The sequence below is a fragment of the Mauremys mutica genome, chromosome 1, assembly GCF_020497125.1.
Source record: "Mauremys mutica isolate MM-2020 ecotype Southern chromosome 1, ASM2049712v1, whole genome shotgun sequence".
Classification (NCBI taxonomy): Eukaryota; Metazoa; Chordata; order Testudines; family Geoemydidae; genus Mauremys; species Mauremys mutica.
Genome location: NC_059072.1, coordinates 200,599,563 through 200,618,346, shown reverse-complemented (window position 1 = coordinate 200,618,346; position 18,784 = coordinate 200,599,563). Strand labels below are relative to the sequence as shown.

Sequence of the window (18,784 nt, the reverse complement as noted above, 5' to 3'; positions counted from 1 at the left end):
CTAGGAGGGGGATTCAAGCCATAGTCACTGCGGTTGGCATTTAATATGAACGGGGAATTGGATGACCACACCTTGCAAAAGTACTCTTGATGTACGAAGGCAGGACTGAGAAGGAGAGGAGAGAAGGATATCTGGGCTGTGTCCAGCCAAGGAGGTTCAGGATCAAACAGGCCAGTCCATTTTCTCTCGGTGTGAGCTGGGGGACTAGCTTGGCACAGGTCGGTCCAGGAGCAAGGAAGTACAAAGGTGCCTTAGAACTACTTTTCTGCCCCCACCCTCACCCCTTCCAGAGCCAAACAGAGCAATCCTGGTTCTTGGCCACTGGGCCCGGCACTACATATACATTATAAATAGAGGCAAGAGGTGTATCACTTCCAGCTGATTTTCCTAGGATTTTATAGTGATGATAATGGTTTAATATAGTATGATGCATGGGAGTTATGCCAAAGATAGCAATCTCATGAACTACATGATTCACTATTCCATTGCTAACAAAAGCCACTGGAGCAAGTCCTTCACTAACCTTTCTGATAGACACTGAAAATGCCCTGAACAATAAGTTGTTATTCCATACACCGGCTCAGTGCTGCTTGTAGAAGGGTGACAGCAAAGGCCAGTTTGACCTTGTTTGCAAGAAACCAGAAAGCAATTTTGAAAGAGCTGCAAACCCTTATTTTTTGTGCAATGTTACTGACCAATCGCCTAAAACAGGCAGCATCTGACTGATCTGATGGATCCCATTGCTCAGCGTGTCACTACTGTATAGAGTGTACTAAAGAAAATGAAAACACTGCTTGTTTACAGACCAAGTAGGGTATAGAAACTTTGGGCTAGATCCACAAAGGGAGTTAAGCGCCTAACTGCCACATCAGGTGCCTAAATCCAAAATTTAGACCCTCCCACTCAGTTGCTGCCTAACCCTGTAGGTGCCGTAAGTCCCTAGGTGCCTAAATTTCCGCTGATAAAGTCCTCTGAGAACCTGCTAGCGAGTATGTACCCAGCGATCTCAGCCTTAGTGCTCAGGCACCTAGCTGATGCCTAAACCACAATGGAATTCTTCAGACTAGACATGCCCCCGGCCTAACTCGCCTGGGGGGCTTGGTCTGGTAGGCATTCTCAGAAGCGCCCTATCAGATCAGGCCCCGCACAGGACAAAGGGGGAGGAGAAGGTGTGGGTGGTGCTGCTGCACAGTACCCCTGCGCCAACAACTTTTAATTATTTATACACAGGGAAACCACTTCAACAGGTGAGACTGCGAGAGGCCTACTCCGGAACAGTACATAGGCTAGGGCACGGGCCTCAGAACCAAGTTCAAATCCCTTCCCTGCATCAGAAAGAGCAGGAAATTGAACCAGGGTCTCCTACATCCTAGGTGAGTACCTTACCCACTGAGTTAAAGGTTATAAGGGGTGCGGCGGGAGGGCTCCTCCTCTTCAGAGTTTAGCGACAAAGGGCTTAGGTGCAAAATTCCAGGAGAGGGTTCACAGCTGTGACTCCCGAGTGGAGAGAGGCACCTCCGGCCCAGACTAAGGCCCCTCTCTCTCTTTGAAGGGCTTAGGTCCCATCCTTCTCTTCAGTGTTTGCCATTGGCTAGCTTAGCCAACTCTCCACTCAGCATGTTTGAAACAGCACTTCTTTAAACTGCACTAGGAAACATTTAATACACACCAGCAGGACCAATTCATGTGCAACATGCTTTAGAAACCACAGCCCTGTTGTAGTGCTCATGGGCCCACCTGTAGACAAGCCTCAAGGTGTCTCTGATCTCAGTAATGTTATTGCAAATATCAGAACACATTGGTCTTCCTACTGGAGAGGGCATGAGAAAAACAAGCCCTGACCATTTAGTAATGCCAACAGAGATACTGAGAAATACCTTCCTTTTAGTACATTTAGGGCACACTTTGTGCTGTCTTTAATTGTTGTGTGGCATTTACCTAGTAATGTGACAGGCACTTGATAAAAACCTATGCCAGAAAGGCAGTCTGCCAGATAGTACAAGTGACAGGATTTAACCAGATGAAATGGATTAACCGTAAAAATGGATTAACCGTAATTTATCACCAAAGATTGGCATGTGGTTTGTGAGTCCTGTCTCCAAAATGTCCCATAGGAAAATGAGTTCCTCCACATCGATTGACGCCTCAGAGCTGATTAGTCATTTTTAAAGAATGGGTTTAGTCAGGTTAGGCAGCTGAAGACAGATCTCTAGCCATGAGATGCAAACAGTGATCACGAACTGTTTTTGTTCTTTTCTCTTTGTATCACAAATAGTTCATCCAACAAGAAAGATACATAAATAGAATCCTGTACTGCGCTCAGATATTCGAGCTGTTCTATTTCTGCGTAACTCTGCTACATTGGTTCCCAACTTTTCTTCTGGTGGCATTCACCTTATGACAGATGACTGCCCCCCACCATTTCAACCCCCGCATGCCATGCCTTAGCACAGTGCCTGTCCCTTTGCTCTCTCCTGTCACTATCTGCCTGGGTACACTCTTCTTTAATCCTTCTCATCTTTGTTCTTGAATCTTTTGTGTTCTCTTTTGATCTCTTTTCTTGCAACTCTCCCTTTGGCATACAGTGGTTCTCAATCTTTCCAGACTATGATACCCCTTTCAGGAGCTGGAAGCCCAATCCCCATCTCTCAGAGCAGGTATTTTGGCTTCTTGGAGCCCCTAGTGGCATGGGACCCCAGGCAATTGCTCCGCTTGCCATGCCCTAATGCCGGCCCTGCATTTGTGACCCCCCCAAAACCTGCCCGCAACCCCCTGGAGGTCACAACGCCAGGTTGAGAAACACTGATCTATATGAGTTGATGTACCCACCCACACACACCCCCCCGGAAGACCTCTGTGTACCCCCAAGGGTACATGTACCCCAGATGAGAACCATCGCTCTAGCCGACTAATAATATAGAGTCAGATGCAGCTGATTACTAATCCAGGCTGTCACCTTCTGCACATGTTTACATGGCGCTTTGATTTTGTTTGTCTGTGCACTGTTGTCAGTGAAGATTTACTGATGTGGTTACCAAATACCATACTTCTTCCTTAAGGAGCTATAGTGTTCACCTTAACTTCTGCTTTCTTTGTTGAGTTCTTCTGTATTCATTTAAATCTACTGGAGATGATTCTGACTTTGAGGGGATGGAACTAGAGCTGGGTGAATAACTGACTTTTTGGTTTGCTAGCAGTTCCTAAACAATTTAAAAAAAATTGTTTTGAGTCAAATGAAATGTTTATTTCCATTTCAAACTTTTAAAAGGGTTTATTATTATTATTATTATTATTTATTAAAATAAAATTTAAGGAAAATTCAAAACAAGAGTAGTTTCTAATTGAAAAACCAAAACATTTTGAAAATGTTGAAACAAAACATTTTGTTTTTTTCAGAATTTTTTTTTTGGTTGGTTTTTTTTGACTGAAACAATTCAGTGAACTTGACATAAATATGCAAAATGTTTTGGTAGACTTGAATCTTCATTTTTCACCCAAAAAAGGTTTGGTCAAAACATTTCACACAGCTCTAGCTGTAACTAGCTCACCTTCACCTAGAAGAGAACTCCACACATGACGGACATGATTCATTACCACATACTTATGTAGCATTGTTAGTAGCCTTGCTTTGACTAGAGGCAGTGTTGTCTAGTAGTTACAGTAGGGAAGTGTGTGACCGATTCTCTTGTATGCTGAGCTCTACCATTGACTCACTCTTTGCACTTGGCCAAGTCACTTGCCCACCTCAGCCTCCATTCATATGTCTGTATAATGGAGGTTATAGTACATCCCATCCCTCAGGGATGCTGCAAGGTTTAACTAACTACTGTTTGTAAAGTGCTTTACGGACCCTGAATGGGGAGCATTATATGAATGCTAAGTGGTGTATTAAAGCAATTATTGTCCTTTTCATTTTAACAACCTGCTTCATCTTCAGGATACACAAGACCGACAGGAGGTATATTTTAGTGTCTACGGCCACCCCATGGGGAAAAAATGTGCTCCACTCTTCTGGAGACGATGTGTGAGAAGTATTTCAAGATGCTTATGTGTTAGTCTTCGTTTTTTCATTTTAAGTACTGGTCACGTTCCAGACTCTTCTGTAGTCCAATAGTCCTACAAGGACCACTCAATTTTGAAGGACTATGTACAATGAACAACACAACTACGTAAAGGACGTAGGCGCTGGTAATTTTGTTATTAATGCAATATTTTCTGTTTTGGAACCTATGCTACCTTTAGTCAGAATTTAGTCAGCCGGCACACGCTGGGAGACTTACCAGACGTATCTGTTACAGGCATTTAGGGAGTATGAAGGGCACGTTATGCTACATTTAATCATATTTTAAAAGTGAATTTAGGGCTCACGTAAGCTTTCCAGTTGAGCTCATCCCTTCATTTCACATAGGCCCTGAAGCCTTTCAGGCAGTAATGCCTGCCAGCCAAATGTTCCCTCTGCTTAGCCAGTGGAAATGGACACGCCTTAGTCCTGGATAGCAAACTTTTTTCAGGTACTGAACAGAAGCAAATAGGGTGTTCCACATCACAGTCTGCATGTGTCTGTTTGATTTAAGGAGCAGTTGCTGGAAGTGGCTTCCTCTCCCTTTAACACTGAGAAGGATAATGCCAACTAGGGGTCTCACAGGACCGAGATGTCTGTAAAGGCCATAGCATTTATATCAGCCATTTTGCAGATCATTTTTGTTTCCCAAAATGTTTCATTCAGTATATCAATGCAGAGCTAAACAACAACCTGTGAGAGACTTTATAATGCAACTGAAGAATGAGCCATATTCAGAGAGTGTCAGAATGATTGTTCTGAGCTTCTGTCCTCTCTCCCTACTTCAGACTCCGAAGAGGTGTGGGGCACAGGGAACAGAGGGAGCTGTGAGGGCTGCAGGATGAAGTATGTTGAAAGAAATTTTGATAGATGCATGAGGTGTGTGCAGGACCTGTGGAGTCAGTCGTGTGGTGTGCCTTGGGGGAAGGCGAGTGATGCCAGGAGAGCAGGAGTGTGGGTGACTGAGGGGACGTGCTGAAGATAGGATGAAAGGAAGGTGGCTGGGTCATTGTGTGGCTGCCCTGGCGTGATTACTGAGGAGCAGGGGAACACTGGGTGCAGGCAAGGGAGCCAAGAACTGAGTCTCCTTCGGGCCAGGTGCAGGGTGCTGTACCAGGTGCAAGTCACACTCCCCTTTCTTATTTTGTGAGAGGAGGCAACTCACTTTCTGAGGATCTGCTGTCCTCTGGGATGCTGTGTCTCTGGGCCACCTGACCTCTGTGCCCAGCTGGCCCCCAGCTCGTGCACAGAGCTGCTCCCAGCCTCCCTGTTCCCTGTGCTCACAGTCTGAGGTTGGCTCCCGGTGCCCATATCGCAGGTTCCCGCCCACATACACACATAATCTGAGGCTGGTTCCCAACACCCAGACTTCAGGTTGCCTCCCACTCATTCTCACAGTGAGAGGATCTGGCTTACAGCACCCAGATCACAGCCTCCTGCCCTCTTCCAGCTGCACAGTCTGGTGAGTTTGCATGTTTTACTGTTTGCCTCTCAGCCTTTGTACAGATCAAGGGGAGAGCAAGTAGCTGGGCAGCTGTGCCTGCTCAGGACTTTTTTTTTTGCAGGGCCCCCATAGGAACTAGGAGTGAATTTTCCCCTGCTCTGACCCCAGTGAAGCCAGAGACAAATTTGGCCCTAGATGTCTCCAGAGCTCACTTGTTTCTGCTTCTCTTTTTCTCAGCAGTAGCTGGAATCCTGAGTCTTGACTGTATTTTGCTAAGACGGGCTGGTACTGCAAAATAAAGTTCAATGCAAAGGGGCTGGAGTGAGAGTGGGGGAAATAATGCTGCTCATAGGAGCCACAGTTCACATAAGCCTCCCTCAAAGGAATTTGTGGCGATGAATAAAAAGGGAGAAGGTCTTTAACTTGATGGCCTGGCACCTTACAGTCCATGTGTTATGCATCAGCCTATCGTAGCTAGATCTGGAGGGACAAAGACTGTGTGCATGATTTTAGGCTGTCACATTGTATGAGTGAAGTGGGGGTTGAATTTCTATCTTGTAATCATATAAACATAACATTTTGTAAAGGAACAAGCCAACCAGCCTAGCCCCGCTGTAGCTGTGTGGCTGTCTAAAGTGGAGTTATGAATGATGGTTGAGGATTGGGTGAACAGTGAGACACATGTCAGAGGGGTAGCCGTGTTAGTCTGGATCTGTAAAAGCAGCAAAGAATCCTGTGGCACCTTATAGACTAACTGACGTATTGGAGCATGAACTTTCGTGGGTGAATACCCACTTCGTCGGATGCATGTAAGACACCGGAAGAGGAATGATGACAATATAATCTGGTCACACTTGGAAGTTTATTAAATTACAATTGTTGAAGAAAACAGTCTGAGTGGGTGTACAGGAGTGGAAGCATAAACCTACCTAAAGCTACGTCTACACTATACACCTCTTCTGGCGGTGTGTAGTTTACAGGTAGCTACGTAGTTTATGAAAGGCACACCATAGTGTGCAGGGCTGGCTTTAGCAAGTGTGGGGCCCAATTCCTGGGGGACTGGGGCTTGTACTCACCGGGCGGCGCTCCCAGTCTTCGGCAGCACTTTGGATTGCCAGCCGGGAGAGCAGGGCCGCGGGGCCGTGGGGCTGCCACGCTCCGGCTGAAGCTCCAGCTGGGGTCCCAGGGCCGTGGGGCTGCCACGCTCTGGCCGAAGCTCCAGCCGGGGTCCCAGGGCTGCCGCGCTCCAGCTGAAGCTCCAGCCAGGGTCCCGGGGCCATGGGGCTGCTGTGCTCCGGCCAAAGCTCCAGCCGGGGTCCCAGGGCCATGGGGCTGCCACGCTCTGGCCGAAGCTCCAGCCGGGGTCCCGGGGCTGCCGCGCTCCAGCTGAGAGAGCGGGGCCACGGGGCTTGCCGCGCTCTGACCGGCACTCTGGCCAGGGGAGCGGGGCTGCCAAAGACCCCAGCAGAGCTGACCGCCACTGGGGTGAGTAAAAAAAATTAAAAAGGCGCCTAAGGCGTGGGGTCCGATTCCGGGGAATCGGGCGAAGCAGCCTAAAGCCAGCCCTGATAGTGCGCAGCTACACAAGTCAGTGACAGGCTCTGGCAGAGGGAGGCAGTTGGGAAAAGGTATCAGCTGCTCCCCATTGTGAGAGCCTTTCACTGAAGCTAGGAAAGGCTCTGGCAGGGGGAGGCAGGCAGCAAGGCAAGGCGCAGCCATTTCCCTGCTGCCTATCCCCCTGCCAGAATCTTTCCCTCCTGCTGGAGTCTTTCTCTGCGGGACCCAGCAGTGGGGGGCTGGCAGTGGGGGGCTTTCCCTGTGGTTCCCCTCCCCCACAGCCAAAGCCTTTCCCTGCACCTGTACCCCAGCTACACACCCACACCCTTCAGGATGTCTCTACTCTACTGGCTTAATCCGTGTTTTACCATCTACACTGCTATTTATACCTCTGCTGGGGGCTAAATGTTTGTGTACACTGCACACTGCTGAAAGAACTCCACTGTGTAGATGCGCCCTGTCTATCTTAGGTGTTTCTCTTGTGCCCATCACCATGATATCTAAACACATACCTAACTATGCCCAACATTTATTCAGTGCAGTAGTAAATTTTACCTGTTTCTGTTCTGTCTCTGGACACCAGATTGTTGCATACATTTCTAAAAGCCATATGAAAAAATGAGGGCTCAGTTGTGGAACACTCCAGTCTCCAGAAAACTGCTCACCCTAGCAATCTCTCTGAGTGAACAGCCAGGGAAGAGAACCACTTTCACTCTGATGTAATTGGTTACAGTTATGTATAACGGGTAAGGACAGAACTGTTGCAAGACATTTTATGGGAGTGGTTGTGGGCAAAGAGCAGTGGTAACATTTATGTGTTGGATTGACACACAGGCTTTCAGCCCCTAATCACTCCAATCTGAAAAGATTACTACAGTGCTGTATTTTCAGAAGACAAATACTTCCGTAGAGATTTCAGTGATAAGCTGCTATGGCTGATGGTCATACGGCAGGAAAGATATTAGAGTCAGATCCCCAGCTGGTGTAAATCATCCTAGCTCCATTGACTTGAAGGGAGTCAGACCAATTTACACCCAGTGGAGGATCTGGCATTTAACAGTTATCTGTCTCTACATTGCGCACACTATGAAAATCTGTCACTTTCTAACCTCAGCACGCATGAAAATCCTAAAAAAATGTTGAGCCTGATCCTGCCCACTTTGTGGCCAATGTCAATATTCCCCTGGTGCAAGATCAGGTCCTTTTCTGAACATTATAATAAGATCTCTGTTACTGAATGACAACTGTAAAAGTGAGCTGGGGCCAAACAGAATTTTTCAACATTTGTTCCTTGGAATGCATGCTTTCTGATCAGGCATGAACCTGTCAAAATAACCAACCTAAATGAAATATTTAGAATATACACTGCAAAGGAATACCGATATGTTGAAATTAACCCTTCAAGTTGTGTTGTATACATTGTACTTGTAAGTATCTCACATAGATGTATCTATGCTTTTAGGGATGAATTAGTGTTTGACTGTCTTTCATTTCTTAGTGCAGCCACTCCATAGTTACAAATGCTTGTATTTGGTAATGAACTGACTGATAGAAATAAGAGAAGATTTATTATGGTACTGTAGTACTTGAACTTTCACTTGAAACACCTGGAACCAGGTGTGTTCATGGGCAGTCTTCAAACCCATTCCCAGCAGTCTCATGTCATGCAGGTGGAAAACCTGAAACACACAGAGACAATTCACCTGTATCGCCATCAAGTTGAAAAGTGTGCTGAGTTTCCTGTGTTTGTGGGTAATGGCTTTTTATCTAGTTCATCTAACACCCACATTCTGCTATTGCACTGCTACAGGAGATTGTTCCCGATCACTCCACTGAAAAGCAATCTATTTTTAAACAAAAGGATCCTGGTGGTTTGAAAGCTTTATTTACCAACTTTCTGGATTGCTACATGAACTGTTTAAGCACTAATTTGAAAGGCATCGGCTGGCAGAGAACCCCCTCTGATATCTTCCTTCACATACATCTGTCAGGTGCCACCTCAGGCTAATTTCTTTTTGGCAATAGGCCCCCATAGGATGAAGATACAAATCAAAAACAAAGTGGCCATTGGATGCTTATTTAGCAATTTTAGTTTTCTGAAGAATTTTCTCTGCCATTAATGCACCTCTCCCATCCTCTCCCATTCTTGCTTCACAGGTGACAGGGCTCTTGTCTAGGCCAGAGAGAATTAATTGGGTGATAATTGGGTAGCACATGCACATAAAGTGATTGTTGGAGGGTAATATGGAGGACTGAGCAGTGTGACTATAGTTCAGTGTACATTTGAATAAGGGAAAGGGGACACTGACTGTCTAAGGCCTTGTCTACAAGGGTATTTTGTACCAGTGCAAGTCACAGTTTGCACCAGTGCAGCACACTTACACTAGGGGTTTGCACTCGTGCAGCTACACTGGTGTAAAAAATCCTAGTGTAGAAAAGCCCTCAATTTAAATCATCCCAAACAATATCCACAGACAAATAGAGAAAGGAAACATTGGGCCAAACCCTCAGCTGATGTAAGTCAGATGGAGCTATGCTGATTTATAGCAGCTGAAGCTCTCGCTCCTTCTGTTGTAAATAGTGCTACATTTACAAATAAATATTTTAAAACACATTGAAACTAATGGAACGCTGCCTGCAAACTCTCCTGCTTTTCCCACTGACAGAAGTGCTGTATGAGCTTCCTGCAGGCCTGCTCTATAACACAGCTAGCCCGTGCTTGGGTGCTAATTTAGTTGTGTCTACAGCAAACTGAAGTGAAGCTGGAATGGTTGAAAGACACTGGAGATGTACTCGATTGCACACATGAGGAAATCAAGTCAACAAAGTGGCAGCTAGGGATATTTTTGTACCTACATCAAGCAGCAACTGAGGGAATGAAATTTAGCTCTTGACTCAAAGAGAGAGTTCAGAGGGAATCCCTCATCACCTTACACTGTAAGGCCAGGATTTGGAGGAAAAATGGACAAGACTCCCATATTGGGAATAAACAGAGCATGAAAGAATAGAAGTTCAATTTCATCCTTTGTGCAACTCCATTGTACTCAGAGTTATTGCCACATGCAAGGGTTGATCCTTGTGTGAGGACCACCAAGGAAGTAAAACTGTAGGCCTAATTCACCCCTGCAATACTCCAGTTTTACACTGATGCAACTTGACTGGTTTCAGTGGAGTCACACGAGTACTAAACAGGAGTAATGCAGTGGTGAACAAGGCCTTGTATTCTCATGTCTCAATGTAATATCACCTTCTGACCCTTCTTCAGGGTCTTTCTATCTAGGGTGACCAGATGTCCTGATTTTATAGGGACAGTCCTGATATTTGGGGCTCTCTCTTATATAGGCTCCTATTACTCCCCACCCCAGTCCCAATTTTTCACACTGTCTGGTCACCCTATTTCTATCCAAAATCCCGCTGGCACTTTAAAACCAATAATAAATGACTTAAAGTGTTTCCTAAAGTCCTCATTTATCTCTTGCCCACCCAGAATGGAAGTAGTCCCCAGAATTTCTTTTTGACAGTTATACTTGCACAGCTATCTTTGAATAGTCTATCATGCCCATCCATTGTAGAGCAGTGGAGAAGGAGTAAGTGTACACAATGTCCAAATGTAATGTGCAGTAATTCACACACTCCTCCATTTGTAGTTTTTTAAAATTCACACATGTTCTGCAAAGTCATCACTGTATTTACTATGAAAGTTCAGTTATCTTGGAACCATTGTCATGTGTAGGAATAGAGTTAGCTGAGGGTTACAACCCATTTAAGTTAATCAGTCCTTAAAGGTTGCTCATGTTTGTTAATATTTTACGTTAGCAAATAGTTAAATAGCTCTCCAGAATGAACGGTCAGCTAGGTGAGTCAAAGAAATTATTTCTTGTTCTGTTTTGGTTGGGTGGCACTTTCCATTTTACAGTATTCAGAATGTTGACACACTTCCCACCCAGTTTGTAGAAATAATTCTCTCTGAGAAAGGCTTTAATTTCCTTTTTTTCTTTTCTTTTTTGCTTTTAAAGGATCTGTCAACAGCTGTGAAATGTTAATGTATTTTAGCCTGCTGAGCTCAGGTTACCAAGACGTAGTTTTCTGTAAGTAAATTTGACCTGTCAGAATCCTTTGTCTAAAGCAATAATTTGGATTCGGGTATTATTTTGTAAGGGAGATTTTTCCATCTTGTGGGCAGATAATATGGACCCTCATCAAAAAAATGTTAACTCAGCTTCTATGTGTTGTAAAAGCTAATCAGAGGGTTCCTATGCTGTAGAACAGGGGGTCTCAAACTGGGGTTTGGGTGGTCATGAGCTGTCAGTCTCCAACCCAAACCCCGCTTTGCCTCCAGCATTTATAATGGTGTTATAAATTAAAAACCTTTTTTTATATATTTAAGAGGGGGGGGTCATACTCAGAGGCTTCCTATGTGAAAGGAGTCACCAGTACAAAAGTTTGAGAACCACTGCTGTAGAAGGATACTGTTGCTATGTGAAATTTGATGGCAAGCGTTTTGTTTCAGTTCACATCTCGACTGAGCCGTACTTTCAAGTTTCAGCATTGACCTGAACCACCAAGCAACCCAAACGGCCAATTTTTGTCTGATTTCAGTTTGAAATCATCAAATCTCATGTGGTTTGATTGAAACCATTAATCTTTCCTGGAAAATGTGAGGCGCAGGAGTCCCTGCTTTCTCCAAAATGTTTACAAACTTAAGCTGGGTGTCAAGTTTGCAATGAACCCAAACCCAGGGGAAATGTTGCATAGTTTGGGGTTTCATAGCAAAAGGTTCACACAATTCCAATGCTGAAACCAACATACTGTTCTTGTATTAGTGTTTCGTTTTGTTAACTTTCATAGCATTATATTTCAGGTAAATAAATGCGGTTTTATAAAGGACAAAATCATAGGATCAATTTCTTTTTTTCATTTCCAGTGCATCATAGCATCTCTTTGCAGATGTCATAGAGAGAGCGCTGGGTAAATAATAGATTTTTCTGTTTGCTGGCAATTAAAAAAAATGTTCTTGGTCAATTGGAAAAGAAATGTTTTGAAATTTTTGGTGAATCAAAAAGTTGAAAAAATCATTTTGAGTCAAACAACCTGTTTCAAATGTTTCATTTCAATTTTGGCCATTTTTTGTTTTGGATTGTTTCCTTTTTAAGTTAAAGGAAAATGCGGTGACAGAGTAGAAGTCATTTCACATTAAAAAAAAATCAGAACTTTTGTTGCTTTTTTTTTATTAAAAAAATAAAAATTTGGATTCTCTTTTCAGGCAAAAGAATTTGACAAAATTGACATGAATTTGCAAAGGTTTTGGTGTCACTGAATCTGCAGTTATCAACCCCCTGCCTCCCCTTCACGCAAAAAGTATGCCCAGCATTAGTCATACACTATCTAGAAACAGAAAATGTAACCTGGCCTCACAAGATGGCACATATTTGAGTGCCTTTACTCCTAAACTGAGGGTTTGGAGTGAAAAATCACTCCTGTGCAGAGGGCCAGCACAAGATCTATGCGCCACTCAAGTCCTACTTAAGCCCTCAAAATAATGCTCAAGTAGTATGTAAGACCTGCATAAACCTCATACTGGCCTTCTGCCCAGGAGCAAATTTTACCCTTGATGTAAATGAATAAAATACAGTACATGGCTAAAAAAAATCCCATTTAAATCAGAAGAGCCTGTGTAAATGGACCACTCTGTTTTCATATAATTAAAACTGTATAAAGAACTGACAGCTCCTATAATATTACAAGATTACCATCAGTGAAGTCACCTTGAACTACAATACCTGCTATTCAAAAAGTCTAAGGGCATAATACAATAAGGAATGTTTGTTTTAATTTATTACAAAAGCTAAATTATGCCTTATACTAAGATTAAAGTGACATGTCAGTTATATTGTCTGGTTAGGGAGACTTGGGTATTGCAATCCTGATACATTGTTCTTATTCACTGAAAGGATTTACTGGACAGGATGTCTGGTATTGAGACTCTAAAGGGGGAAATGATCATTAAGCTTCTTGTGTAAAACTCTCAGTCAAAATAGTATTGATTACCAAAAATCTTTGATTCCTTGTGCCAAAGTGATTTGATTGCACTCTATATGGCAGTATTCCTGATTTGCAAGGATGTCACCAGAGGTCAGTTTAACCATCCAGCAAAACTCACAACTGCATGATGGCTGTCTTTGAGAAGGACTCTCTGAATCAGTTACAGGAGGGTGGTTGTTTTTTGTTTTACTGGAGGTAAGGTGGCAAAGGGAAGCATTTTTCATCACCAGCCCCTAGGAGCTCCTGCACTGGAGGCTGCTGCCTCTTTCTTCTGTCACCTGCTGTTTTCACAGCTGCCTCCTGGCTTTTCCACTCCCTATTCTCCCCCAACCTCTGTTTTACTGCAGCACAGTGGGGAAACAGAGAGAGCAGTAGTAATTTATTTAGGATGTTTGTACTTCCATAGTAAACATTACTATAAATTGACACATTAAGGGACAGGTCCTCAGCTGATGGAAATTGAAATTAAATACATCTTCACTGAATTTAATAGAGTTATGCCAATTTACCCCAGCCGATGATATGGTCCGAAATATTTTGTTTCCAAGTTCAGCATTCTCCCATGAAATAGTTTTCTTCTCTAAGAAAGGAAGGCAGACAGGATATTTATCAGTTGTATAGAATTATTGCCACATTGCGTTTTAAAAGTGTACCTGGCTTTTATGCTTTTCTAGAAATCACCACGTCAGAAAGGAAAGAGTGACGGAAGAAGATGGGAACGCTGTCTAATGATACAGCACTGAATTCACTCCTCTCCAAATTACTACAAGAATATGTAGACCAGACAAATAACTCTGCATCTTCTCAGGCTGAAAAACCCAGTGACAATCTGGAAATCATCTATGTGCTCTTGTTGTTTGGTTTCTTTGGCTTTTTCACATTTGGAATAATGTTTAGCAACATCCGCTCCAAAAAGCTTGAGCACTCAAACGACCCATACAGTATGTACATTAAAAGAGATATTTGGCATAAGCTGGATGAGGCAAATTTTCATGCAAGAATTGTGGAAAGTTATAAATCGTGCTGTGTGTTTGAGAACCAGCTCGCTGTGGAGCAACCTATCAATCAGATTCCTCAGGTGAAGACTTCATAGAGAAATGGGAGAAGAGATGGTCTGTTAACTTTACAGGCATAGAGCCAGATCTTCATCTGGTACAAATGGAAGTAGCTCGTGGCCCATCGGTGCAAAATAATTTTGCATGTAGAACAATCTCTTTCTGCATAGCATCTACCATGATGTGGTAGCACTGCATTTCATATACTCCTTGTTCCATGAAATTGGACAATCATGCCGCAAAGCTTTCAACCTTGAATATGGTTGCAGTAATCTCTAAGATCAAGAACAGTAGGAGCCAGATCCTCAGCTGGTGTAAATCAGCATAGCTGCATTGTTCTCAACAATGAGGCTAGTTTAAAAAGTGGTTTATACTTTGAGACTGTATCCCATATTTTTACAATGATCAAAATTTAGAACCTGCTGGTAGCATTTGTAGTAACCTGCATGATTAAAACAATAATTCATCTAGCACAAGCTAGAAATGTTAACAATCAAGTAGCATCTAGGCAATTACACCCTTTCAAAATATGGAAGAAGCTGATCAATAGAGCTGGTTGAAATTTGTCATTCAAAAAAAAAAATGTTTGAAGGAAAAGCAATCAGGTTACTAAATGAAAAATTTTGTGGAAGATTTGTTTCTTTCCAAGTTTTCCATGGTTTTGATGAAAATCTGAGAAAAAAATTGGTTTCCAGTTTTGCATGTTAAAAAAAAAAAAATTATTCTGTGAAAAATGTAAATACAATTTTCCAACTGACTCTACAGATCAACCCAGCTCTGTACTTTCTCCCTCCTCATGAAGAAAGATTATGCACTAGGGATGAAATTCACCCAACTGCACAAGGGGAGCACAAAGTCTGTGCATTGCTTATATTCCGCTTACATGCTATTTTGATGGGATTTAAGTGGTGCATAGATCTTGTGCTGCCAGTGCACCTGGTGAATTTCATGCTATGTGATGAGTTTGTTTAGCAAACCTCTGATATTTAAGCCCCAATTCAGCAATGCACTTAGAAATGTGCTTAACTTCAAGCTTGTGAGTAATTCCATAGAGTGCTCCAGAATAGCAGTTTCACATTCAGTAAAATTCCTTTATTACACAGTGGCCAAAGCGCAGCCCAGCTCACATCAAGAAGATTTTTCTACCTATCCAGTGCTATTTGTTTGGTACTGAGTCAAGCTGAAATGTGTCAGCTGAACTCAGCAACTTTGGGAAGGGGAAAACCTAAAACAAACAGCAGGAAGCTTTACTTGTCTCTGCAAAAACAGGGGAACGTGCCTTCCTCAGGCAACGCATGCTCAAAAATAGGGATCTCAGCACCTCACCTCTGTGCCTGGTCTCAAAGGAGCATGGTCTGAGCAAAAATGCTGTTTCAGCTGCACATCACATATACAGTTTAGTTCCAAATTTCTTATAATTAAGGGGAGGTGGGAAGACAGTCCCCCACTGGGTCAGGGTAACTCATGTAAAGAGCCACTTCAGCGGCAGAGACAAATAGGCAGGGAGCTGGAAAGATAAGTGCAGCACCACAGGACGTGCCAGGCCACATACTTGGAAGACATATTGCTGTAATTCACTGACTGTTCTCTTTCTACGCTTAGGTACTCCTTAAAGCCCGACATTGTCATTAGAATTCATCCTACTATTAAAAATATTGCTTGTGCTATTAGTGTTTGTGCTTGTTGTGCTACCAACAATAGCTGAAAATAATTGGTGGGGATTGTCACAGCAGTTTAGGGGATTCAGACAAGTACCTTCCATTAATCTGAGTGGAAGGTATGTGTTTTATGTGCCCCAGAGTGCTCTAAGAATCTCAGTCATTGTCATTATCCGATTCACTTTTTCTAGAACAAAGCAACGTATCCAAACACCCTCTGACTTTGGGGAGAAGAGCCTTCCTGGCTTGGAACTTTTCTTCTTAGTGCTATTTATGCTGTTTATTTATTTTTTGAATTTCCCTCAGCTTGAACAAATGAAAACAGACTAAGCAGTTTTGCTTTCTAGTTCTCCTGCAGTAGGCCTGTACTGTACAGTTTAGAGTGAAGTGTTGCTGGGAAATGTTTAAACCTGAACAAAAACCAACTAAAACATTTTAACAAATACTATTAGTTAGCTTTTGTTGAAAGTTTTTTTAAACAAATAACTCCCCGCACCTAAGTTTTGACCCTAAACTACATGACAGTGTCCTTGTTAAAAAGAATGTACATTACTTGCAATATTATTAGTGGTGAAGGTGACTGACATTTTTAGTTATATAATAACTTCTATGTTGTTTTAAACCTATAATTTTCTTTATTTATAAAAGGGGAGAAAACAATTTTATAGTAATTATTTCCTCTATAGAGGAGCTATTAACTGGCTTTCCAATGATGGTATAAAAGTGTACCATAGACTTTGAATGTTAACTTTTATTCTTATAATTTTTTCCAATTTGTTTTGTGAAAATCATTTTCCTTTGTACAAACTCAATAAAATGTGTAATTACAAAACTGTGGTGTAGCGTCAGATGTCATTCCTCATAAGATCATAGAATTGTAGGACTGGAAGGGACCTTGAGAGGTCATCTAGTCCTGTCCCCTGCACTCAAGGCAGGACTAACTATTATCTGGACCCTTATCTAGACAGGTGTTTGTCTAACCTGCTCTTAAAAACCTCCAATGATGGAGATTTCACGACCTCCCTGGGCAATTTATTCCTATGCTTAACCATTCTGACAGGAAGTTTTTCCCAATGTCCAACCTAAACGTTCCTTACTGAAATTTAAGCCCATTGCTTCTTGTCCTATCCTCAGAGGTTAAGGAGAATAATTGTTTTCCTTCCTCCTTGTAACAACCTTTTATGTAATTGAAAACTGTTATGTCCCTTTTCAGTCTTCTCTTCTCCAGACTAAACAAACCCATTTTTTTTCCAACCTTCCCTCATAGGTCATGTTTTCTAGACCTTTAATCATTTTTGTTGCTCTTCGCTGGACTGCCTCCAATTTTTCTACATCTTTCCTGACATGTGGCACCCAGAACTGGACACAATACTCCAGTTGAGGTCTAATCAGTGTGCATTAGAGTGGAAAAATTACTTCTCGTGACTTGCTTACAACACAGCTGCTAATACATCCCAGAATGATGTTTGCTTAAGAGTTATATAAAAATCTGTGTTTGTTTGAATAACTATTTACCGACCTCTTGCTTTCAGTTTTTAGTTTTCATATTCAGCAGTGTCATAGCTAAGCACCTGAGTTTTTCTCCAACATCTTCATTATAAGTATAATTATAGGCTGTATAATGTAATTGAGAAATGATGTCATAGGCCAGATTGCTGGCTGGTGTAAATGAATTACCCCAGGGTGAGGATCTGGCCCAACTTTATATGGAGGAAAATACCCAATTGGTTCATCTTTTACATGCACATCACACACAGTTTTAACAATATTTGTAAAAAAAAAATCCAATTAATTAAGGATTCCGCCCAAGGCAGAGCTCTCCACACCATAGGAACTCTGTTACCAGGTAGTACTATGGGCTTGGCTACACTTACAGCGCTGCAGCAGCACAACTACACCTCTGTAGCAATCTGTGATGACGCTACCCATGCAGACGGGAGAGCTTCTCCCATTGGCGTACATACCCGACTTCCCTGAGAGGCAGTAGCTATGTTGATGGGAGAATCCCCCGCCCCTCCGTCCATACAGTGCTGTCTACACCAGGGTTAGGTTGGTATAACTACGTCACTCGGGATTTTCCACACCCTGAGCGACAAGATCATAGCGACACACATTCCTAGTGTAGCCCAAGCCTATGGGGGAAGATGCAGGAAGAGTGAGCATGGAGGCAGGTGTGGAGGTGGATGGAGCAGGCTTGCCTCTACATTCCCTGTAATCTGTGAAAGGGGGTTCCAAATGTGATGGCCTGGAGAAGGAGCAAGGGAGATTGGACTAGATTCCACCAGATCATAATTTAGCTTAAAAACTGGGCTGAACTCTTTGTGAGTACATGAAACCTAACACATGTTGAGAGCTAACACCTGTGAGCTAGACTGCAGTCTCTGCACTTCAAAGCATCGTGCAGGTCTTGTAAACTTAACTCCAACTTCCTCTATCATTAATCACTGACTAATTCAGGATGCATGATGCTAGAGCCTTAATTGCGCATGAATATTTAACAGAAGCAAGAGTGTTAATTGGATGAGTAACACTTATGGATGTGCAATCAGCTCTTTAGCTGGTAATATTTGCACAGACAAAAAACCACCACCAAGAAAAATATAGTTATAAATATCATTAACTGTCACTCACGTTTCCTGGCATCCTGGTGAGTACTGGTGAGCTGAAAAAGAGGCTACAATCATTGGATACATTATTTGTTGTATATTATTTAATCAACACTTTTTAACTCAGTAGAATGAGAATTGATGTCCTCAGGGACAGGCTGGATAGACTAGTCAGGAGAGGGATAAGAGAATAAGAGGGTAAAACAGAGGGACGATCCGAGTACTCATTTAGCACAGAATCAAGATGTTGAGAACAAAATTAATCAAAGAACCAAAGAACATGAAAAGAAGAAATTCTTGAATTATCTATACACCAATGCTAGGAGCCTGGCTAACAAATAAGAGGAACTGGAATTGGTCAT

General features: G+C 42.7%; 1 protein-coding gene across 3 annotated transcripts; it reads left to right on the top strand.

Moving 5' to 3' along the window:
* Positions 1 to 1,245: 1,245 nt before the first annotated feature.
* Positions 1,246 to 16,513, top strand: KCNE1 (potassium voltage-gated channel subfamily E regulatory subunit 1). 3 transcript variants are annotated; one of them, XM_044982674.1, is made up of 3 exons: positions 1,246 to 1,373; positions 11,078 to 11,149; positions 13,778 to 16,513. In XM_044982674.1, the coding sequence occupies exon 3, from the start codon at positions 13,816 to 13,818 to the stop codon at positions 14,194 to 14,196; it is 381 nt and encodes a 126-aa protein (XP_044838609.1). In that variant the 5' UTR covers positions 1,246 to 1,373; positions 11,078 to 11,149; positions 13,778 to 13,815; the 3' UTR covers positions 14,197 to 16,513. The 3 variants fall into 3 exon arrangements, with proteins under 3 accessions (XP_044838609.1, XP_044838596.1, XP_044838600.1); XM_044982661.1 differs by lacking the exon at positions 1,246 to 1,373 and adding an exon at positions 5,413 to 5,522; XM_044982665.1 differs by lacking the exons at positions 1,246 to 1,373; positions 11,078 to 11,149 and adding an exon at positions 5,432 to 5,522.
* The last annotated feature ends 2,271 nt before the right edge of the window (positions 16,514 to 18,784 follow it).